This window comes from Neoarius graeffei, chromosome 14 (assembly GCF_027579695.1).
Source record: "Neoarius graeffei isolate fNeoGra1 chromosome 14, fNeoGra1.pri, whole genome shotgun sequence".
NCBI classification, from domain to species: Eukaryota; Metazoa; Chordata; class Actinopteri; order Siluriformes; family Ariidae; genus Neoarius; species Neoarius graeffei.
In genome coordinates this window covers 44,337,490-44,361,322 of record NC_083582.1, presented here as the reverse complement: position 1 = coordinate 44,361,322, position 23,833 = coordinate 44,337,490, and the positions used below count along the sequence as shown (strand labels likewise).

At 41.6% G+C, this 23,833-nt stretch overlaps 2 protein-coding genes across 2 annotated transcripts; both read right to left on the bottom strand.

Annotated features, from left to right (window-relative positions):
* Window positions 1-3,982: 3,982 nt before the first annotated feature.
* LOC132897602 (interferon-induced protein with tetratricopeptide repeats 5-like) lies at window positions 3,983-5,810 on the bottom strand. Its single transcript, XM_060938846.1, has 2 exons — window positions 5,747-5,810; window positions 3,983-5,466 (listed from the first exon to the last, which is right to left on the bottom strand). The coding sequence occupies exons 1-2, from the start codon at window positions 5,808-5,810 to the stop codon at window positions 3,983-3,985; spliced, it is 1,548 nt and encodes a 515-aa protein (XP_060794829.1).
* An 8,128-nt stretch (window positions 5,811-13,938) lies between these two features.
* Window positions 13,939-15,766, bottom strand: LOC132897601 (interferon-induced protein with tetratricopeptide repeats 5-like). Its single transcript, XM_060938845.1, has 2 exons — window positions 15,703-15,766; window positions 13,939-15,422 (listed from the first exon to the last, which is right to left on the bottom strand). Exons 1-2 carry the CDS (start codon window positions 15,764-15,766, stop codon window positions 13,939-13,941), a joined length of 1,548 nt encoding a protein of 515 aa, XP_060794828.1.
* Between the last annotated feature and the right edge of the window lie 8,067 nt (window positions 15,767-23,833).

Below are 23,833 nucleotides of genomic sequence, written 5' to 3'. Positions count from 1 at the left end.
TCTGACCACAGAACAGTTTTCCACTTTGCCACAGTCCATTTTAAATGAGCCTTGGCCCAGAGAAGACGTTTGCGCTTCTGGATCATGTTTAGATACAGCTTCTTCTTTGAACTGTAGAGTTTTAGCTGGCAACGGCGGATGACACGGTGAATTGTGTTCACAGATAATGTTCTCTGGAAATATTCCTGAGCCCATTTTGTGATTTCCAATACAGAAGCATGCCTGTATGTGATGCAGTGCCGTCTAAGGGCCCGAAGATCATGGGCACCCGGTATGGTTTTCCGGCCTTGACCCTTACGCACAGAGATTCTTCCAGATTCTCTGAATCTTTTGATGATCTTATGCACTTTAGATGATGATATGTTCAAACTCTTTGCAATTTTACACTGTCGAACTCCTTTCTGATATTGCTCCACTATTTGTCGGCGCAGAATTAGGGGGATTGGTGATCCTCTTCCCATCTTTACTTCTGAGAGCCGCTGCCACTCCAAGATGCTCTTTTTATACCCAGTCATGTTAATGACCTATTGCCAATTGACCTAATGAGTTGCAGTTTGGTCCTCCAGCTGTTCCTTTTTTGTACCTTTAACTTTTCCAGCCTCTTATTGCCCCTGTCCCAACTTTTTTGAGATGTGTTGCTGTCATGAAATTTCATATGAGACAGTATTTGGCATGAAATTTCAAAATGTCTCACTTTCGATATTTGATATGTTGTCTATGTTCTATTGTGAATACAATATCAGTTTTTGAGATTTGTAAATTATTGCATTCCGTTTTTATTTACAATTTGTACTTTGTCCCAACTTTTTTGGAATCGGGGTTGTGTGTGTATGCATATGTGTGTTTATATTGTTTATTTCAGTTATTCTATTTTTATTTATTGCATTGCCTGTTTGCACTGCGGGTCAGAGCGGACTGAAATTTCATCTGTGCTGTATGTCGAGCATGTATAGCATATTTGACAATAAAGTTGACTTGACTTGACTCAAGAATCCTGAGGGATCCTGTACAGTCATTGTGGAAAGGAGACAAAGGGATATTTTCTCGCTTAGAGTAGGCTATAAATAGTATAATGCCGCGGATGGCAGGCTAATGTGGCCTACCGGTGCACTGTCCAGTAATTGTTACCTATATCCACTAGGGAGGGCGGTTTAATTATTCTTCAAAAGGGCTCTTATTTAGTATTACGACGAAAGTAAGAATTTATCATAATTACCAGGATAAATCATTTGGGAGCGAGTCTTGTTGAGGTCCGGGGTCACCGCGATCAGAGTCGGCCGAGTCGCTGTCCGATTCCGAAGCCGCACAGTCAAACCAGTGAACCACGTTCACTGATTGCTTTGCAATGGCCATAGGTTCATACATATATGGTTTCACCTCTCGATATTTAATTTGGAGAATTCCTACTTCAAAATCGCTATCGCTTTCAGACATTTTACACAACCTCTCACGACCAAAGTCCGTACACGTGTGCTTGGTTCGCAGGTAAACACAGAACTGCTCCCGGTCTGTTTGGCTCAAATGACGTCACGACGATGGTTCACTGGCAGTGAAAGTGCGCATAAGTGAGATGTAAACAAACCTTTGGAAATTGGGCAAAACAGTATATTTTAGCTGTTTTATTCCATTTTAGGGTGCAAATTAGACACTAGGCAGATTGAATTCGCTTTTTGGGTTGTTCTAGACAATAAAGTTGATATTCCACGTTTCACCCCCGACCGTTGCCTATGACCTTTAAAACCGGTGACAGCTGTGATGTCACGCACTCAGGGCTGGCTCAGTGGGGGCAGCTCGATTGCCAACTTCGTGGTTGATTTTTAACTCTCAAAAGTATATTTTTATTCCCATTTTACAGCATGCAAGAGTAAAGGATGGAGATACTATCCACTCAGAAATTTATTTAAAAATAAAGGCTCTGCATATCTCCTTTCAGCACAAAGTGTCCTGTTTACTTTCATTTCCACATTACTCATGTCTGTGTGTATATCCACTCTCAACACATTCATTATTCCTGAATGCATTATATAAGTGTCTTGTATTAAGCCATCAGGGTACAATATGTGAGCATGTACAACTTGACAGACAGCTGTGTTTATTAGACGTCCATATTTCATAACCAGGTGTGTCTACCTGTTTATCTAGTTTTTTTTTTAACAGCTGTATTTGCTCCTACAAAATGAAAAAGGAAAAAGAGAAGAAACACATTTAGTTGCAGTTGTATCTAACGTGTTATTTAGTCTATGGCTATTGAGGTATTTCACCTGACGTCACAGGGTCACGTGACGCCCCGGTGTCCGCCATTTTGAAGGTCAAGCTAGCTAATGTCAACAACATAGTAGCTGGTATGTTACTGTAGCAATGTTTACGTTCAGTCATTTGGATGACCGTTAAAACCTTTCAGTCTCAAGTTTTTCCTTTACTGTATTTACTAGTTTACTGTAATTATGATCCGGCAGCTATTTACACTGGATCCAGTGTAAATAGCTGCCGGAGCGCGCTCCGGAACCTCGGCCGGAGTACTCCGGGAGCAAGCGGGAGCGTGCTACTTAATTTGAGGGGGAGCATGCCGGAACGCACTCCGGAACCTCGGCCGGAGCACTCCGGGAGCAAGCCGGAGCGCGCTGCTTAATTTGAGGGGGAGCAAGCCGGAGCGCGCTCCGGAACCTTGGCCGGAGCACTCCGGGAGCAAGCCGGAGCGCGCTGCTTAATTTGAGGGGGAGCAAGCCGGAGCGCGCTCCGGCAGCTATTTACACTGGATCCGGTGTAAATAGCTGCCGGATCATTATTACAGTAAACTAGTAAATACAGTAAAGGAAAAACTTGAGACTGAAAGGTTTTAACAGTCATCCAAATGACTGAACGTAAATATTGCTACAGTAACATACCAGCTATGATGTTGTTGACATTAGCTAGTGCTAACAGCTAGCTGCTAGTACACTGCTACAACACAGACACCGACCCTAATAATACAGTTCTTGGTCATTGCCTGGTAACAGCAAATTTATAACGGGCCATGTCTCAACAGACTAAGAAGTTATTTCAATGACATTTAATAACATTTTGTTTATCCTGAGGACCGAAAGTAAATGAAAACGTGAACAAACCTTAGCTGTAATAAGATGGCGACCACCGGCACCAGGGACGACCCGCTGATGTAGGCATGTTACCCAGCCTGACACAAAATATTTGTAGGCATCCAAACTCTTATACGCTTTCAGATCAATACCTGTGTATGGCGATGGGTTTTTAACGACATAGGTATACAGATCATGTGGGCCGAAGTCAGGTAAAGACGAGGGCTTTGTGTACTTCCGGACGTCAGTGAACAATCCTGGTGGAAGCAGGTAAACGTCGTTCTCTAAGCCTGCTAACCTCAATTTTTGCAAATACCTCTCCCTCTGCTCGCCCTGTAAATGCCCTACGTCGCTGGATAGTGAAGGTGTTTTCTGCATCTCGCTCCTTTTTCTTTTATGTTTTTCGTTTGTCGCCTTCCTCGCATTCAAACTGATTCGAGCCGTGACGTCCAAAATGGCAGCCTAACGATGCATCACATGACTTGGTCACGTGGGTGAAAAACCTCAATATTTGTTCTGCAGGAAAGAGATCAACACAGGTTATGATTTCTCACTTAAAAGTACTTTAATTTCCATAAGAAGAAAGTGATTTTTTCAAAACAAAGTGCAGGACAAACTTTAATAATAGAACATTAATAGGGAGTAAAGCAGTCATCTTCTTCCATTACTACATTTAATATTAATAGCATATTGAACTAATGATCTATTCATTATAACAGTAATCTTAATATCTTATCGTGTGTGTTTGTGTGTACATATATATATATATATATATATATATATATATATATATATATATATATATATATATATATTTATATTTTTTAAATTCAGACAGTATACAGTCACTATTAACTCTCATGAATGTATAAATAATTGGCTATATATCAAACAGGATATTTGTAATATTACTGTAATGAAATCTGAAGTTCACAAAGATGACTGAGATAATCCTCATTGTCTTCACAGCTCAGCGCTTTCTCAAAGCACTCTATGGCTTGTTGCTTTTCTCCTTGTTCCTTATGAATGATTCCGAGTATTCCAAAGGCCTCTCCATCCTCTGGGTTGTTCTCAATTCTTCTCTTTGCAATCTTTTTCAGACTTTCAGCACTTTTCTTCCCATGATATGTCTTTGGATTTAAATTCAGACATTCAGTGTAGTGTTTGATGGCAGCAGGCTCACATTTCATACTGTACTGCTGGAATTCTGCATAACAGAGATGAACATACTGGCAGTTCTCGTTTCTTTCTTTAGCTGTCTGAAATGCATTGTGGAACATTTCTTCTGCTCTCTGCATATCCCGCTTCACCCCATACTGGAGGGCCAGATCACTCATAGCAAGGATGAAACCAGTCTTCAGTTTGGTCGCTATCTCCAAGTGGTAGATGCACTGCTCTTGAGCTTGCTTAATTTCAGCACCTGTTCTGTGGTGGCTTCCTGCAAACCTCAGATTCTGGATCTTTTGCTTATAGCAAAGCCCCAGCTGATGGTGTATAAAGGCTGCATTGGTCACTTTCTCTAATGCTGTCTTTAGGAGGGCAATAGACCTGTCCACAGACCCTTGATTCCGCAAAAACTTTGCAACATATCGAAGCACATTTGGATGTTCTGGAGAGCTCTCTAAGGCTTGCTCCACTAGGCTCTCTGCCTCATTGTACTTCTTGTCAACAGTCAATCTAAGTGCAAGCAGAACCTTAAGAACATCATCGTCTGGGTTCGTGGCTATGGCCCATCTAAGCTGATCAGTTGAATTTTCAGTTGAAGTTTCAGTTGACACCGCTGAATTTTGGAGATTATACTCCAGCCGATACAGAGCAATAGCAAGGCCGGCATTCCATTCAGGGTCCTCTGGTTCCAGCTCCAGGGCCTTCTTGAAGCACTTTTTCGCCCATTCATAATATTTCTGAGAAAACTTAAGGAATGTCCATCCTTTTTCTCCAAGCACCTCAGCATATGGGACAGATGGATATTTCACTTTAATCTCGCTCAGCTTACTCAAGTAGCTTTCACACTCTGTGAAATTACCCATGTGATAGTATAACCATGCAAGGTCTCCATAAGCAACAACAAACAACTTGTCACAGTCATTTCCACGAGACTTAGTGAGCTCTACAGATCTCTCAAAGTTGCTGAGAGCCTCAGTATTGGAGCCAAGAAGAAATTTCACAAATCCCTTATAGCTGTGTGCACGTGCAGCTCCTGTCTCCCCTCCAAGATCCAGGTTAAGCTGTTCTTCTAGCCTGTTCAGAAGGTCAGTGAGATCTACATCATTTTTGTTCAGAGCCCAGGTAAAATGGCATTCCAGCTGAAGAAGTCTGGTTTTGAAAAATGTGTCTTGTGTTGAACTAGTAGAGAAAGAAATAACTGAGTCACATGCATGAATGAAACTCACTAAAATAGTATAATTCTCAGAGAAAAACAAAAAACAATATAAACCTTTTATATCAATAAAGTACATGTAAACAGTTCCTCTGTGGAACAAGAGTGGTTCATAAGGTCCAATTATGTACCTTCAATTATTTTTGTAACATTAATTCATATTAGGTTAGAAATACAGACTAAAGGTAGAAACAAAATGTACCCTTATGGGTGCTTTCAGTGAAAGGAAGGTTTAGTATTCAGGCAGAATGACAGCATTTATCTCATTGTGTTCAGTCTCTGTGTATCTCACACTGTGAAAACAGATCAGGGAGACTACAGTGATACAGATAGAAGCGATTTAAATCCACACCCATTTGTTCAGGAAAGGAAACCGAAAATATTTTCTTTTCAAATGCAGCCTCAACTCTTTGGATGACATCAGCAAATAACAATGTAAACATCTCATCTCATTATCTCTAGCCGCTTTATCCTGTTCTACAGGGTCACACGCAAGCTGGAGCCTATCCCAGCTGACTACAGGCAAAAGGCGGGGTACACCCTGGACAAGTTGCCAGGTCATCACAGGGCTGACACATAGACACAGACAACTATTCACACTCACATTCACACCTACGGTCAATTTAGAGTCACCAGTTAACCTAACCTGCATGTCTTTGGACTGTGGGGGAAACTGGAGCACCCGGAAGAAACCCACACGGACACGGGGAGAACATGCAAACTCCACACAGAAAGGCCCTCGCCGGCCACGGGGCTCGAACGCCGACCTTCTTGCTGTGAGGCGACAGCGCTAACCACTACACCACCGTGCCGCCCCAATGTAAACATCTGGATTGAAATTGTAAATGAAGTTACTGAGTCTCAAATATCAAATCATACTCATTCTTAAAAACATAATTTACAAAACAGCACATTGTGCATTATGCAGTATTAAACAGAAGCAGAAGATAATAATCTCCTTTCTTTAACTTTCGTTTCCTTTTCTCTGCCCATAGCACTATACTGGAGTCACAGAACATAAATAAACAAACAAATCCAAAAATAAAGGCAGAAATAAACATTAAAAAAAGAAAAGAAAATGTTTTGAAAGTTTTGGACAGATGTACTGTACTTACAGTGGGGAAAATAAGTATTGGACATACTGCCGATTTTGAAAGTTTTCCCACTTACAAAGAATGGAGAGGTCTGTAATTTTTATCATAGGTAAACTTCAACTATGAGAGACAGAATCTAAAAAAAAAAATCCAGAAAATCACATTGTATGATTTTTAAATATTTAATTTGCATTTTATTGCATGAAATAAGTATTTGATGCTGGTACCAACCAGCAAGAATTCTGGCTCTCACAGACCTGTTAGTTTTTCTTTAAGAGCTCTCCTATTCTCCACTCATTACCTGTATTAATTGTACCTGTTTGAACTCATTATCTGTATAAAAGACACCTGTTCACACACTCAATCAATCAGACTCCAACCTCTCCACCATGGGCAAGACCAAAGAGCTGTCTAAGGACACCAGGGACAAAATTGTAGACCTGCACAAGGCTGGGATGGGCTACAGGACAATAGGCAAGCAGCTTGGTGAGAAGGCAACAACTGTTGGCGCAATTATTAGAAAATGGAAGAAACTCCAAGACGACTGTCAGTCTCCCTCAGTCTGGGGCTCCATGCAAGATATCGCCTTGTGAGGTATCAGTGATCATGAGAAAGGTGAGGGATCAGCCCAGAACTACATGGGAGAACCTGGTCAATGACCTGAAGAGAGCTGGGACCACAGTCTCAAAGATTACCATTAGTAACACACTACACCATTATGGATTAAAATCCTGCAGTGCGCGCAAGGTCCCCCTGCTCAAGCCAGCACATGTCCAGGCCCATCTGAAGTTTGCCAATGACCATCTGGATGATCCAGAGGAGGCATGGGAGAAGGTCATGTGGTCAGATGAGACCAAAATACAACCCCGGTTCCAAAAAAGTTGGGACAAAGTACAAATTGTAAATAAAAACGGAATGCAATGATGTGGAAGTTTCAAAATTCCATATTTTATTCAGAATAGAACATAGATGACATATCAAATGTTTAAACTGAGAAAATGTATCATTTAAAGAGAAAAATTAGGTGATTTTAAATTTCATGACAACAACACATCTCAAAAAAGTTGGGACAAGGCCATGTTTCCCACTGTGAGACATCCCCTTTTCTCTTTACAACAGTCTGTAAACGTCTGGGGACTGAGGAGACAAGTTGCTCAAGTTTAGGGATAGGAATGTTAACCCATTCTTGTCTAATGTAGGATTCTAGTTGCTCAACTGTCTAGGTCTTTTTTGTCGTATCTTCCGTTTTATGATGCGCCAAATGTTTTCTATGGGTGAAAGATCTGGACTGCAGGCTGGCCAGTTCAGTACCCGGACCCTTCTTCTACGCAGCCATGATGCTGTAATTGATGCAGTATGTGGTTTGGCATTGTCATGTTGGAAAATGCAAGGTCTTCCCTGAAAGAGACGTCGTCTGGATGGGAGCATATGTTGCTCTAGAACCTGGATATACCTTTCAGCATTGATGGTGTCTTTCCAGATGTGTAAGCTGCCCATGCCACACACACTAATGCAACCCCATACCATCAGAGATGCAGGCTTCTGAACTGAGCGCTGATATCAACTCGGGTCATCCTTCTCCTCTTTAGTCCGAATGACACGGCGTCCCTGATTTCCATAAAGAACTTCAAATTTTGATTCGTCTGACCACAGAACAGTTTTCCACTTTGCCACAGTCCATTTTAAACGAGCCTTGGCCCAGAGAAGACGTCTGCGCTTCTGGATCATGTTTAGATACGGCTTCTTCTTTGAACTATAGAGTTTTAGCTGGCAACAGCGGATGGCACGGTGAATTGTGTTCACAGATAATGTTCTCTGGAAATATTCCTGAGCCCATTTTGTGATTTCCAATACAGAAGCATGCCTGTATGTGATGCAGTGCCGTCTAAGGGCCCGAAGATCACGGGCACCCGGTATGGTTTTCCGGCCTTGACCCTTACGCACAGAGATTCTTCCAGATTCTCTGAATCTTTTGATGATATTATGCACTGTAGATGATGATATGTTCAAACTCTTTGCAATTTTACACTGTCAAACTCATTTCTGATATTGCTCCACTATTTGTCGGTGCAGAATTGGGGGGATTGGTGATCCTCTTCCCATCTTTACTTCTGAGAGCCGCTGCCACTCCAAGATGCTCTTTTTATACCCAGTCATGTTAATGACCTATTGCCAATTGACCTAATGAGTTGCAGTTTGGTCCTCCAGCTGTTCCTTTTTTGTACCTTTAACTTTTCCAGCCTCTTATTGCCCCTGTCCCAACTTTTTTGAGATGTGTTGCTGTCATGAAATTTCAAATGAGCCAATATTTGGCATGAAATTTCAAAATGTCTCACTTTCGACATTTGATATGTTGTCTATGTTCTATTGTGAATACAATATCAGTTTTAGAGATTTGTAAATTATTGCATTCCGTTTTTATTTACAATATGTACTTTGTCCCAACTTTTTTGGAATCGGGATTGTAGAGCCCCCATCATTGTGCATTTTGTTGCAGACATATGAAAACTCTGCATGCGCACACACACACACTGCAGACACAGGAAAGCTAAGATGACTTAAGATTACAGCGTGAGATAGAGATAAGGAGGAGACATATGTATAGTTTTGTACATATATAAATGTACATTTTCACACCACACACACACACACACACACACAGTCTTTGTCTATCTCTCATCCGTCAAGCAGTCATGGCATTTGCAACATGCACATCACCTTTGAATATTTGATGAGTATATGACATGTGACTGTTTTGTTGGGTGGTGGAATGTCCTGGGTTGCGGAACCACACGTGCGAGGGCCCGTCAAGGCCGCTAGCGGCTTTAATATATCTATTTATTTTTACACTCTGTACAGCACTTTGGTCAGTGTAAACTGTGTTTAAATGTGCTTTAGAAATAAATTTTCCTTCCTTCCTTCCTTTCTGTGTGGAGTTTGCATGTTCTCGCCGTGTCTCTTTCCATGTTTCCTCCAGGTGTTCTGGTTTCCCCCCACAGTCCAAAGACATGCAGGTTAGGCTAGTTGGTGGCTCGAAATTGACCGTAGGTGTGAATGTAAGTGTGAATGGTTGTTTATCTCTATTACCCTGTCCACACTAGGGATTTTGTACCGATACGATACTACTTTCGTACCGCAACACCTGTCCACACTAGCAACTATACCGGTACTGTAGCGGTATAACTGTATCAGTACGAAACCCACAAATGTATGGGTTTCGTACCGGTACAGTATCGGTACTGTAGCGCTTCGCTGTAGTGTGGACAGATGAAGAGGTTCTGTTTCCAGATGTGTAAGCTGCCCATGCCACACGCACTAATATAACCCCATACCATCAGAGATGCAGGCTTCTGAACTGAGCGCTGATAACAACTTGGGTGGTCCTTCTCCTCTTTAGTCCGAATGACACGGCGTCCCTGATTTCCATAAAGAACTTCAAATTTTGATTCGTCTGACCACAGAACAGTTTTCCACTTTTCCACAGTCCATTTTAAATGAGCCTTGGCCCAGAGAAGACGTTTGCGCTTCTGGATCATGTTTAGATACAGCTTCTTCTTTGAACTGTAGAGTTTTAGCTGGCAACGGCGGATGACACGGTGAATTGTGTTCACAGATAATGTTCTCTGGAAATATTCCTGAGCCCATTTTGTGATTTCCAATACAGAAGCATGCCTGTATGTGATGCAGTGCCGTCTAAGGGCCCGAAGATCATGGGCACCCGGTATGGTTTTCCGGCCTTGACCCTTACGCACAGAGATTCTTCCAGATTCTCTGAATCTTTTGATGATATTATGCACTTTAGATGATGATATGTTCAAACTCTTTGCAATTTTACACTGTCGAACTCCTTTCTGATATTGCTCCACTATTTGTCGGCGCAGAATTAGGGGGATTGGTGATCCTCTTCCCATCTTTACTTCTGAGAGCCGCTGCCACTCCAAGATGCTCTTTTTATACCCAGTCATGTTAATGACCTATTGCCAATTGACCTAATGAGTTGCAAATTGGTCCTCCAGCTGTTCCTTTTTTGTACCTTTAACTTTTCCAGCCTCTTATTGCCCCTGTCCCAACTTTTTTGAGATGTGTTGCTGTCATGAAATTTCATATGAGACAGTATTTGGCATGAAATTTCAAAATGTCTCACTTTCGATATTTGATATGTTGTCTATGTTCTATTGTGAATACAATATCAGTTTTTGAGATTTGTAAATTATTGCATTCCGTTTTTATTTACAATTTGTACTTTGTCCCAACTTTTTTGGAATCGGGGTTGTGTGTGTATGCATATGTGTGTTTATATTGTTTATTTCAGTTATTCTATTTTTATTTATTGCATTGCCTGTTTGCACTGCGGGTCAGAGCGGACTGAAATTTCATCTGTGCTGTATGTCGAGCATGTATAGCATATTTGACAATAAAGTTGACTTGACTTGACTCAAGAATCCTGAGGGATCCTGTACAGTCATTGTGGAAAGGAGACAAAGGGATATTTTCTCGCTTAGAGTAGGCTATAAATAGTATAATGCCGCGGATGGCAGGCTAATGTGGCCTACCGGTGCACTGTCCAGTAATTGTTACCTATATCCACTAGGGAGGGCGGTTTAATTATTCTTCAAAAGGGCTCTTATTTAGTATTACGACGAAAGTAAGAATTTATCATAATTACCAGGATAAATCATTTGGGAGCGAGTCTTGTTGAGGTCCGGGGTCACCGCGATCAGAGTCGGCCGAGTCGCTGTCCGATTCCGAAGCCGCACAGTCAAACCAGTGAACCACGTTCACTGATTGCTTTGCAATGGCCATAGGTTCATACATATATGGTTTCACCTCTCGATATTTAATTTGGAGAATTCCTACTTCAAAATCGCTATCGCTTTCAGACATTTTACACAACCTCTCACGACCAAAGTCCGTACACGTGTGCTTGGTTCGCAGGTAAACACAGAACTGCTCCCGGTCTGTTTGGCTCAAATGACGTCACGACGATGGTTCACTGGCAGTGAAAGTGCGCATAAGTGAGATGTAAACAAACCTTTGGAAATTGGGCAAAACAGTATATTTTAGCTGTTTTATTCCATTTTAGGGTGCAAATTAGACACTAGGCAGATTGAATTCGCTTTTTGGGTTGTTCTAGACAATAAAGTTGATATTCCACGTTTCACCCCCGACCGTTGCCTATGACCTTTAAAACCGGTGACAGCTGTGATGTCACGCACTCAGGGCTGGCTCAGTGGGGGCAGCTCGATTGCCAACTTCGTGGTTGATTTTTAACTCTCAAAAGTATATTTTTATTCCCATTTTACAGCATGCAAGAGTAAAGGATGGAGATACTATCCACTCAGAAATTTATTTAAAAATAAAGGCTCTGCATATCTCCTTTCAGCACAAAGTGTCCTGTTTACTTTCATTTCCACATTACTCATGTCTGTGTGTATATCCACTCTCAACACATTCATTATTCCTGAATGCATTATATAAGTGTCTTGTATTAAGCCATCAGGGTACAATATGTGAGCATGTACAACTTGACAGACAGCTGTGTTTATTAGACGTCCATATTTCATAACCAGGTGTGTCTACCTGTTTATCTAGTTTTTTTTTTAACAGCTGTATTTGCTCCTACAAAATGAAAAAGGAAAAAGAGAAGAAACACATTTAGTTGCAGTTGTATCTAACGTGTTATTTAGTCTATGGCTATTGAGGTATTTCACCTGACGTCACAGGGTCACGTGACGCCCCGGTGTCCGCCATTTTGAAGGTCAAGCTAGCTAATGTCAACAACATAGTAGCTGGTATGTTACTGTAGCAATGTTTACGTTCAGTCATTTGGATGACCGTTAAAACCTTTCAGTCTCAAGTTTTTCCTTTACTGTATTTACTAGTTTACTGTAATTATGATCCGGCAGCTATTTACACTGGATCCAGTGTAAATAGCTGCCGGAGCGCGCTCCGGAACCTCGGCCGGAGTACTCCGGGAGCAAGCGGGAGCGTGCTACTTAATTTGAGGGGGAGCATGCCGGAACGCACTCCGGAACCTCGGCCGGAGCACTCCGGGAGCAAGCCGGAGCGCGCTGCTTAATTTGAGGGGGAGCAAGCCGGAGCGCGCTCCGGAACCTTGGCCGGAGCACTCCGGGAGCAAGCCGGAGCGCGCTGCTTAATTTGAGGGGGAGCAAGCCGGAGCGCGCTCCGGCAGCTATTTACACTGGATCCGGTGTAAATAGCTGCCGGATCATTATTACAGTAAACTAGTAAATACAGTAAAGGAAAAACTTGAGACTGAAAGGTTTTAACAGTCATCCAAATGACTGAACGTAAATATTGCTACAGTAACATACCAGCTATGATGTTGTTGACATTAGCTAGTGCTAACAGCTAGCTGCTAGTACACTGCTACAACACAGACACCGACCCTAATAATACAGTTCTTGGTCATTGCCTGGTAACAGCAAATTTATAACGGGCCATGTCTCAACAGACTAAGAAGTTATTTCAATGACATTTAATAACATTTTGTTTATCCTGAGGACCGAAAGTAAATGAAAACGTGAACAAACCTTAGCTGTAATAAGATGGCGACCACCGGCACCAGGGACGACCCGCTGATGTAGGCATGTTACCCAGCCTGACACAAAATATTTGTAGGCATCCAAACTCTTATACGCTTTCAGATCAATACCTGTGTATGGCGATGGGTTTTTAACGACATAGGTATACAGATCATGTGGGCCGAAGTCAGGTAAAGACGAGGGCTTTGTGTACTTCCGGACGTCAGTGAACAATCCTGGTGGAAGCAGGTAAACGTCGTTCTCTAAGCCTGCTAACCTCAATTTTTGCAAATACCTCTCCCTCTGCTCGCCCTGTAAATGCCCTACGTCGCTGGATAGTGAAGGTGTTTTCTGCATCTCGCTCCTTTTTCTTTTATGTTTTTCGTTTGTCGCCTTCCTCGCATTCAAACTGATTCGAGCCGTGACGTCCAAAATGGCAGCCTAACGATGCATCACATGACTTGGTCACGTGGGTGAAAAACCTCAATATTTGTTCTGCAGGAAAGAGATCAACACAGGTTATGATTTCTCACTTAAAAGTACTTTAATTTCCATAAGAAGAAAGTGATTTTTTCAAAACAAAGTGCAGGACAAACTTTAATAATAGAACATTAATAGGGAGTAAAGCAGTCATCTTCTTCCATTACTACATTTAATATTAATAGCATATTGAACTAATGATCTATTCATTATAACAGTAATCTTAATATCTTATCGTGTGTGTTTGTGTGTACATATATATATATATATATTTATATTTTTTAAATTCAGACAGTATACAGTCACTATTAACTCTCATGAATGTATAAATAATTGGCTATATATCAAACAGGATATTTGTAATATTACTGTAATGAAATCTGAAGTTCACAAAGATGACTGAGATAATCCTCATTGTCTTCACAGCTCAGCGCTTTCTCAAAGCACTCTATGGCTTGTTGCTTTTCTCCTTGTTCCTTATGAATGATTCCGAGTATTCCAAAGGCCTCTCCATCCTCTGGGTTGTTCTCAATTCTTCTCTTTGCAATCTTTTTCAGACTTTCAGCACTTTTCTTCCCATGATATGTCTTTGGATTTAAATTCAGACATTCAGTGTAGTGTTTGATGGCAGCAGGCTCACATTTCATACTGTACTGCTGGAATTCTGCATAACAGAGATGAACATACTGGCAGTTCTCGTTTCTTTCTTTAGCTGTCTGAAATGCATTGTGGAACATTTCTTCTGCTCTCTGCATATCCCGCTTCACCCCATACTGGAGGGCCAGATCACTCATAGCAAGGATGAAACCAGTCTTCAGTTTGGTCGCTATCTCCAAGTGGTAGATGCACTGCTCTTGAGCTTGCTTAATTTCAGCACCTGTTCTGTGGTGGCTTCCTGCAAACCTCAGATTCTGGATCTTTTGCTTATAGCAAAGCCCCAGCTGATGGTGTATAAAGGCTGCATTGGTCACTTTCTCTAATGCTGTCTTTAGGAGGGCAATAGACCTGTCCACAGACCCTTGATTCCGCAAAAACTTTGCAACATATCGAAGCACATTTGGATGTTCTGGAGAGCTCTCTAAGGCTTGCTCCACTAGGCTCTCTGCCTCATTGTACTTCTTGTCAACAGTCAATCTAAGTGCAAGCAGAACCTTAAGAACATCATCGTCTGGGTTCGTGGCTATGGCCCATCTAAGCTGATCAGTTGAATTTTCAGTTGAAGTTTCAGTTGACACCGCTGAATTTTGGAGATTATACTCCAGCCGATACAGAGCAATAGCAAGGCCGGCATTCCATTCAGGGTCCTCTGGTTCCAGCTCCAGGGCCTTCTTGAAGCACTTTTTCGCCCATTCATAATATTTCTGAGAAAACTTAAGGAATGTCCATCCTTTTTCTCCAAGCACCTCAGCATATGGGACAGATGGATATTTCACTTTAATCTCGCTCAGCTTACTCAAGTAGCTTTCACACTCTGTGAAATTACCCATGTGATAGTATAACCATGCAAGGTCTCCATAAGCAACAACAAACAACTTGTCACAGTCATTTCCACGAGACTTAGTGAGCTCTACAGATCTCTCAAAGTTGCTGAGAGCCTCAGTATTGGAGCCAAGAAGAAATTTCACAAATCCCTTATAGCTGTGTGCACGTGCAGCTCCTGTCTCCCCTCCAAGATCCAGGTTAAGCTGTTCTTCTAGCCTGTTCAGAAGGTCAGTGAGATCTACATCATTTTTGTTCAGAGCCCAGGTAAAATGGCATTCCAGCTGAAGAAGTCTGGTTTTGAAAAATGTGTCTTGTGTTGAACTGGTAGAGAAAGAAATAACTGAGTCACATGCATGAATGAAACTCACTAAAATAGTATAATTCTCAGAGAAAAACAAAAAACAATATAAACCTTTTATATCAATAAAGTACATGTAAACAGTTCCTCTGTGGAACAAGAGTGGTTCATAAGGTCCAATTATGTACCTTCAATTATTTTTGTAACATTAATTCATATTAGGTTAGAAATACAGACTAAAGGTAGAAACAAAATGTACCCTTATGGGTGCTTTCAGTGAAAGGAAGGTTTAGTATTCAGGCAGAATGACAGCATTTATCTCATTGTGTTCAGTCTCTGTGTATCTCACACTGTGAAAACAGATCAGGGAGACTACAGTGATACAGATAGAAGCGATTTAAATCCACACCCATTTGTTCAGGAAAGGAAACCGAAAATATTTTCTTTTCAAATGCAGCCTCAACTCTTTGGATGACATCAGCAAATAACAATGTAAACATCTCATCTCATTATCTCTAGCCGCTTTATCCTGTTCTACAGGGTCACACGCAAGCTGGAGCCTATCCCAGCTGACTACAGGCAAAAGGCGGGGTACACCCTGGACAAGTTGCCAGGTCATCACAGGGCTGACACATAGACACAGACAACTATTCACACTCACATTCACACCTACGGTCAATTTAGAGTCACCAGTTAACCTAACCTGCATGTCTTTGGACTGTGGGGGAAACTGGAGCACCCGGAAGAAACCCACACGGACACGGGGAGAACATGCAAACTCCACACAGAAAGGCCCTCGCCGGCCACGGGGCTCGAACGCCGACCTTCTTGCTGTGAGGCGACAGCGCTAACCACTACACCACCGTGCCGCCCCAATGTAAACATCTGGATTGAAATTGTAAATGAAGTTACTGAGTCTCAAATATCAAATCATACTCATTCTTAAAAACATAATTTACAAAACAGCACATTGTGCATTATGCAGTATTAAACAGAAGCAGAAGATAATAATCTCCTTTCTTTAACTTTCGTTTCCTTTTCTCTGCCCATAGCACTATACTGGAGTCACAGAACATAAATAAACAAACAAATCCAAAAATAAAGGCAGAAATAAACATTAAAAAAAGAAAAGAAAATGTTTTGAAAGTTTTGGACAGATGTACTGTACTTACAGTGGGGAAAATAAGTATTGGACATACTGCCGATTTTGAAAGTTTTCCCACTTACAAAGAATGGAGAGGTCTGTAATTTTTATCATAGGTAAACTTCAACTATGAGAGACAGAATCTAAAAAAAAAAATCCAGAAAATCACATTGTATGATTTTTAAATATTTAATTTGCATTTTATTGCATGAAATAAGTATTTGATGCTGGTACCAACCAGCAAGAATTCTGGCTCTCACAGACCTGTTAGTTTTTCTTTAAGAGCTCTCCTATTCTCCACTCATTACCTGTATTAATTGTACCTGTTTGAACTCATTATCTGTATAAAAGACACCTGTTCACACACTCAATCAATCAGACTCCAACCTCTCCACCATGGGCAAGACCAAAGAGCTGTCTAAGGACACCAGGGACAAAATTGTAGACCTGCACAAGGCTGGGATGGGCTACAGGACAATAGGCAAGCAGCTTGGTGAGAAGGCAACAACTGTTGGCGCAATTATTAGAAAATGGAAGAAACTCCAAGACGACTGTCAGTCTCCCTCAGTCTGGGGCTCCATGCAAGATATCGCCTTGTGAGGTATCAGTGATCATGAGAAAGGTGAGGGATCAGCCCAGAACTACATGGGAGAACCTGGTCAATGACCTGAAGAGAGCTGGGACCACAGTCTCAAAGATTACCATGAGTAACACACTACACCATTATGGATTAAAATCCTGCAGTGCGCGCAAGGTCCCCCTGCTCAAGCCAGCACATGTCCAGGCCCATCTGAAGTTTGCCAATGACCATCTGGATGATCCAGAGGAGGCATGGGAGAAGGTCATGTGGTCAGATGAGACCAAAATACAACCCCGGTTCCAAAAAAGTTGGGACAAAGTACAAATTGTAAATAAAAACGGAATGCAATGATGTGGAAGTTTCAAAATTCCATATTTTATTCAGAATAGAACATAGATGACATATCAAATGTTTAAACTGAGAAAATGTATCATTTAAAGAGAAAAATTAGGTGATTTTAAATTTCATGACAACAACACATCTCAAAAAAGTTGGGACAAGGCCATGTTTCCCACTGTGAGACATCCCCTTTTCTCTTTACAACAGTCTGTAAACGTCTGGGGACTGAGGAGACAAGTTGCTCAAGTTTAGGGATAGGAATGTTAACCCATTCTTGTCTAATGTAGGATTCTAGTTGCTCAACTGTCTAGGTCTTTTTTGTCGTATCTTCCGTTTTATGATGCGCCAAATGTTTTCTATGGGTGAAAGATCTGGACTGCAGGCTAGCCAGTTCAGTACCCGGACCCTTCTTCTACGCAGCCATGATGCTGTAATTGATGCAGTATGTGGTTTGGCATTGTCATGTTGGAAAATGCAAGGTCTTCCCTGAAAGAGACGTCGTCTGGATGGGAGCATATGTTGCTCTAGAACCTGGATATACCTTTCAGCATTGATGGTGTCTTTCCAGATGTGTAAGCTGCCCATGCCACACACACTAATGCAACCCCATACCATCAGAGATGCAGGCTTCTGAACTGAGCGCTGATATCAACTCGGGTCATCCTTCTCCTCTTTAGTCCGAATGACACGGCGTCCCTGATTTCCATAAAGAACTTCAAATTTTGATTCGTCTGACCACAGAACAGTTTTCCACTTTGCCACAGTCCATTTTAAACGAGCCTTGGCCCAGAGAAGACGTCTGCGCTTCTGGATCATGTTTAGATACGGCTTCTTCTTTGAACTATAGAGTTTTAGCTGGCAACAGCGGATGGCACGGTGAATTGTGTTCACAGATAATGTTCTCTGGAAATATTCCTGAGCCCATTTTGTGATTTCCAATACAGAAGCATGCCTGTATGTGATGCAGTGCCGTCTAAGGGCCCGAAGATCACGGGCACCCGGTATGGTTTTCCGGCCTTGACCCTTACGCACAGAGATTCTTCCAGATTCTCTGAATCTTTTGATGATATTATGCACTGTAGATGATGATATGTTCAAACTCTTTGCAATTTTACACTGTCAAACTCATTTCTGATATTGCTCCACTATTTGTCGGTGCAGAATTGGGGGGATTGGTGATCCTCTTCCCATCTTTACTTCTGAGAGCCGCTGCCACTCCAAGATGCTCTTTTTATACCCAGTCATGTTAATGACCTATTGCCAATTGACCTAATGAGTTGCAGTTTGGTCCTCCAGCTGTTCCTTTTTTGTACCTTTAACTTTTCCAGCCTCTTATTGCCCCTGTCCCAACTTTTTTGAGATGTGTTGCTGTCATGAAATTTCAAATGAGCCAATATTTGGCATGAAATTTCAAAATGTCTCACTTTCGACATTTGATATGTTGTCTATGTTCTATTGTGAATACAATATCAGTTTTAGAGATTTGTAAATTATTGCATTCCGTTTTTATTTACAATATGTACTTTGTCCCAACTTTTTTGGAATCGGGATTGTAGAGCCCCCATCATTGTGCATTTTGTTGCAGACATATGAAAACTCTGCATTCACACACACACACACACACTGCAGACACAGGAAAGCTAAGATGACTTAAGATTACAGCGTGAGATAGAGATAAGGAGGAGACATATGTATAGTTTTGTACATATATAAATGTACATTTTCACACCACACACACACACACACACACACAGTCTTTGTCTATCTCTCATCCGTCAAGCAGTCATGGCATTTGCAACATGCACATCACCTTTGAATATTTGATGAGTATATGACATGTGACTGTTTTGTTGGGTGGTGGAATGTCCTGGGTTGCGGAACCACACGTGCGAGGGCCCGTCAAGGCCGCTAGCGGCTTTAATATATCTATTTATTTTTACACTCTGTACAGCACTTTGGTCAGTGTAAACTGTGTTTAAATGTGCTTTAGAAATAAATTTTCCTTCCTTCCTTCCTTTCTGTGTGGAGTTTGCATGTTCTCGCCGTGTCTCTTTCCATGTTTCCTCCAGGTGTTCTGGTTTCCCCCCACAGTCCAAAGACATGCAGGTTAGGCTAGTTGGTGGCTCGAAATTGACCGTAGGTGTGAATGTAAGTGTGAATGGTTGTTTATCTCTATTACCCTGTCCACACTAGGGATTTTGTACCGATACGATACTACTTTCGTACCGCAACACCTGTCCACACTAGCAACTATACCGGTACTGTAGCGGTATAACTGTATCAGTACGAAACCCACAAATGTATGGGTTTCGTACCGGTACAGTATCGGTACTGTAGCGCTTCGCTGTAGTGTGGACAGATGAAGAGGTTCTGTTTCCAGATGTGTAAGCTGCCCATGCCACACGCACTAATATAACCCCATACCATCAGAGATGCAGGCTTCTGAACTGAGCGCTGATAACAACTTGGGTGGTCCTTCTCCTCTTTAGTCCGAATGACACGGCGTCCCTGATTTCCATAAAGAACTTCAAATTTTGATTCGTCTGACCACAGAACAGTTTTCCACTTTGCCACAGTCCATTTTAAATGAGCCTTGGCCCAGAGAAGACGTTTGCGCTTCTGGATCATGTTTAGATACAGCTTCTTCTTTGAACTGTAGAGTTTTAGCTGGCAACGGCGGATGACACGGTGAATTGTGTTCACAGATAATGTTCTCTGGAAATATTCCTGAGCCCATTTTGTGATTTCCAATACAGAAGCATGCCTGTATGTGATGCAGTGCCGTCTAAGGGCCCGAAGATCATGGGCACCCGGTATGGTTTTCCGGCCTTGACCCTTACGCACAGAGATTCTTCCAGATTCTCTGAATCTTTTGATGATCTTATGCACTTTAGATGATGATATGTTCAAACTCTTTGCAATTTTACACTGTCGAACTCCTTTCTGATATTGCTCCACTATTTGTCGGCGCAGAATTAGGGGGATTGGTGATCCTCTTCCCATCTTTACTTCTGAGAGCCGCTGCCACTCCAAGATGCTCTTTTTATACCCAGTCATGTTAATGACCTATTGCCAATTGACCTAATGAGTTGCAAATTGGTCCTCCAGCTGTTCCTTTTTTGTACCTTTAACTTTTCCAGCCTCTTATTGCCCCTGTCCCAACTTTTTTGAGATGTGTTGCTGTCATGAAATTTCATATGAGACAGTATTTGGCATGAAATTTCAAAATGTCTCACTTTCGATATTTGATATGTTGTCTATGTTCTATTGTGAATACAATATCAGTTTTTGAGATTTGTAAATTATTGCATTCCGTTTTTATTTACAATTTGTACTTTGTCCCAACTTTTTTGGAATCGGGGTTGTGTGTGTATGCATATGTGTGTTTATATTGTTTATTTCAGTTATTCTATTTTTATTTATTGCATTGCCTGTTTGCACTGCGGGTCAGAGCGGACTGAAATTTCATCTGTGCTGTATGTCGAGCATGTATAGCATATTTGACAATAAAGTTGACTTGACTTGACTCAAGAATCCTGAGGGATCCTGTACAGTCATTGTGGAAAGGAGACAAAGGGATATTTTCTCGCTTAGAGTAGGCTATAAATAGTATAATGCCGCGGATGGCAGGCTAATGTGGCCTACCGGTGCACTGTCCAGTAATTGTTACCTATATCCACTAGGGAGGGCGGTTTAATTATTCTTCAAAAGGGCTCTTATTTAGTATTACGACGAAAGTAAGAATTTATCATAATTACCAGGATAAATCATTTGGGAGCGAGTCTTGTTGAGGTCCGGGGTCACCGCGATCAGAGTCGGCCGAGTCGCTGTCCGATTCCGAAGCCGCACAGTCAAACCAGTGAACCACGTTCACTGATTGCTTTGCAATGGCCATAGGTTCATACATATATGGTTTCACCTCTCGATATTTAATTTGGAGAATTCCTACTTCAAAATCGCTATCGCTTTCAGACATTTTACACAACCTCTCACGACCAAAGTCCGTACACGTGTGCTTGGTTCGCAGGTAAACACAGAACTGCTCCCGGTCTGTTTGGCTCAAATGACGTCACGACGATGGTTCACTGGCAGTGAAAGTGCACATAAGTGAGATGTAAACAAACCTTTGGAAATTGGGCAAAACAGTATATTTTAGCTGTTTTATTCCATTTTAGGGTGCAAATTAGACACTAGGCAGATTGAATTCGCTTTTTGGGTTGTTCTAGACAATAAAGTTGATATTCCACGTTTCACCCCCGACCGTTGCCTATGACCTTTAAAACCGGTGACAGCTGTGATGTCACGCACTCAGGGCTGGCTCAGTGGGGGCAGCTCGATTGCCAACTTCGTGGTTGATTTTTAACTCTCAAAAGTATATTTTTATTCCCATTTTACAGCATGCAAGAGTAAAGGATGGAGATACTATCCACTCAGAAATTTATTTAAAAATAAAGGCTCTGCATATCTCCTTTCAGCACAAAGTGTCCTGTTTACTTTCATTTCCACATTACTCATGTCTGTGTGTATATCCACTCTCAACACATTCATTATTCCTGAATGCATTATATAAGTGTCTTGTATTAAGCCATCAGGGTACAATATGTGAGCATGTACAACTTGACAGACAGCTGTGTTTATTAGACGTCCATATTTCATAACCAGGTGTGTCTACCTGTTTATCTAGTTTTTTTTTTAACAGCTGTATTTGCTCCTACAAAATGAAAAAGGAAAAAGAGAAGAAACACATTTAGTTGCAGTTGTATCTAACGTGTTATTTAGTCTATGGCTATTGAGGTATTTCACCTGACGTCACAGGGTCACGTGACGCCCCGGTGTCCGCCATTTTGAAGGTCAAGCTAGCTAATGTCAACAACATAGTAGCTGGTATGTTACTGTAGCAATGTTTACGTTCAGTCATTTGGATGACCGTTAAAACCTTTCAGTCTCAAGTTTTTCCTTTACTGTATTTACTAGTTTACTGTAATTATGATCCGGCAGCTATTTACACTGGATCCAGTGTAAATAGCTGCCGGAGCGCGCTCCGGAACCTCGGCCGGAGTACTCCGGGAGCAAGCGGGAGCGTGCTACTTAATTTGAGGGGGAGCATGCCGGAACGCACTCCGGAACCTCGGCCGGAGCACTCCGGGAGCAAGCCGGAGCGCGCTGCTTAATTTGAGGGGGAGCAAGCCGGAGCGCGCTCCGGCAGCTATTTACACTGGATCCGGTGTAAATAGCTGCCGGATCATTATTACAGTAAACTAGTAAATACAGTAAAGGAAAAACTTGAGACTGAAAGGTTTTAACAGTCATCCAAATGACTGAACGTAAATATTGCTACAGTAACATACCAGCTATGATGTTGTTGACATTAGCTAGTGCTAACAGCTAGCTGCTAGTACACTGCTACAACACAGACACCGACCCTAATAATACAGTTCTTGGTCATTGCCTGGTAACAGCAAATTTATAACGGGCCATGTCTCAACAGACTAAGAAGTTATTTCAATGACATTTAATAACATTTTGTTTATCCTGAGGACCGAAAGTAAATGAAAACGTGAACAAACCTTAGCTGTAATAAGATGGCGACCACCGGCACCAGGGACGACCCGCTGATGTAGGCATGTTACCCAGCCTGACACAAAATATTTGTAGGCATCCAAACTCTTATACGCTTTCAGATCAATACCTGTGTATGGCGATGGGTTTTTAACGACATAGGTATACAGATCATGTGGGCCGAAGTCAGGTAAAGACGAGGGCTTTGTGTACTTCCGGACGTCAGTGAACAATCCTGGTGGAAGCAGGTAAACGTCGTTCTCTAAGCCTGCTAACCTCAATTTTTGCAAATACCTCTCCCTCTGCTCGCCCTGTAAATGCCCTACGTCGCTGGATAGTGAAGGTGTTTTCTGCATCTCGCTCCTTTTTCTTTTATGTTTTTCGTTTGTCGCCTTCCTCGCATTCAAACTGATTCGAGCCGTGACGTCCAAAATGGCAGCCTAACGATGCATCACATGACTTGGTCACGTGGGTGAAAAACCTCAATATTTGTTCTGCAGGAAAGAGATCAACACAGGTTATGATTTCTCACTTAAAAGTACTTTAATTTCCATAAGAAGAAAGTGATTTTTTCAAAACAAAGTGCAGGACAAACTTTAATAATAGAACATTAATAGGGAGTAAAGCAGTCATCTTCTTCCATTACTACATTTAATATTAATAGCATATTGAACTAATGATCTATTCATTATAACAGTAATCTTAATATCTTATCGTGTGTGTTTGTGTGTACATATATATATATATATATATATATATATATATTTATATTTTTTAAATTCAGACAGTATACAGTCACTATTAACTCTCATGAATGTATAAATAATTGGCTATATATCAAACAGGATATTTGTAATA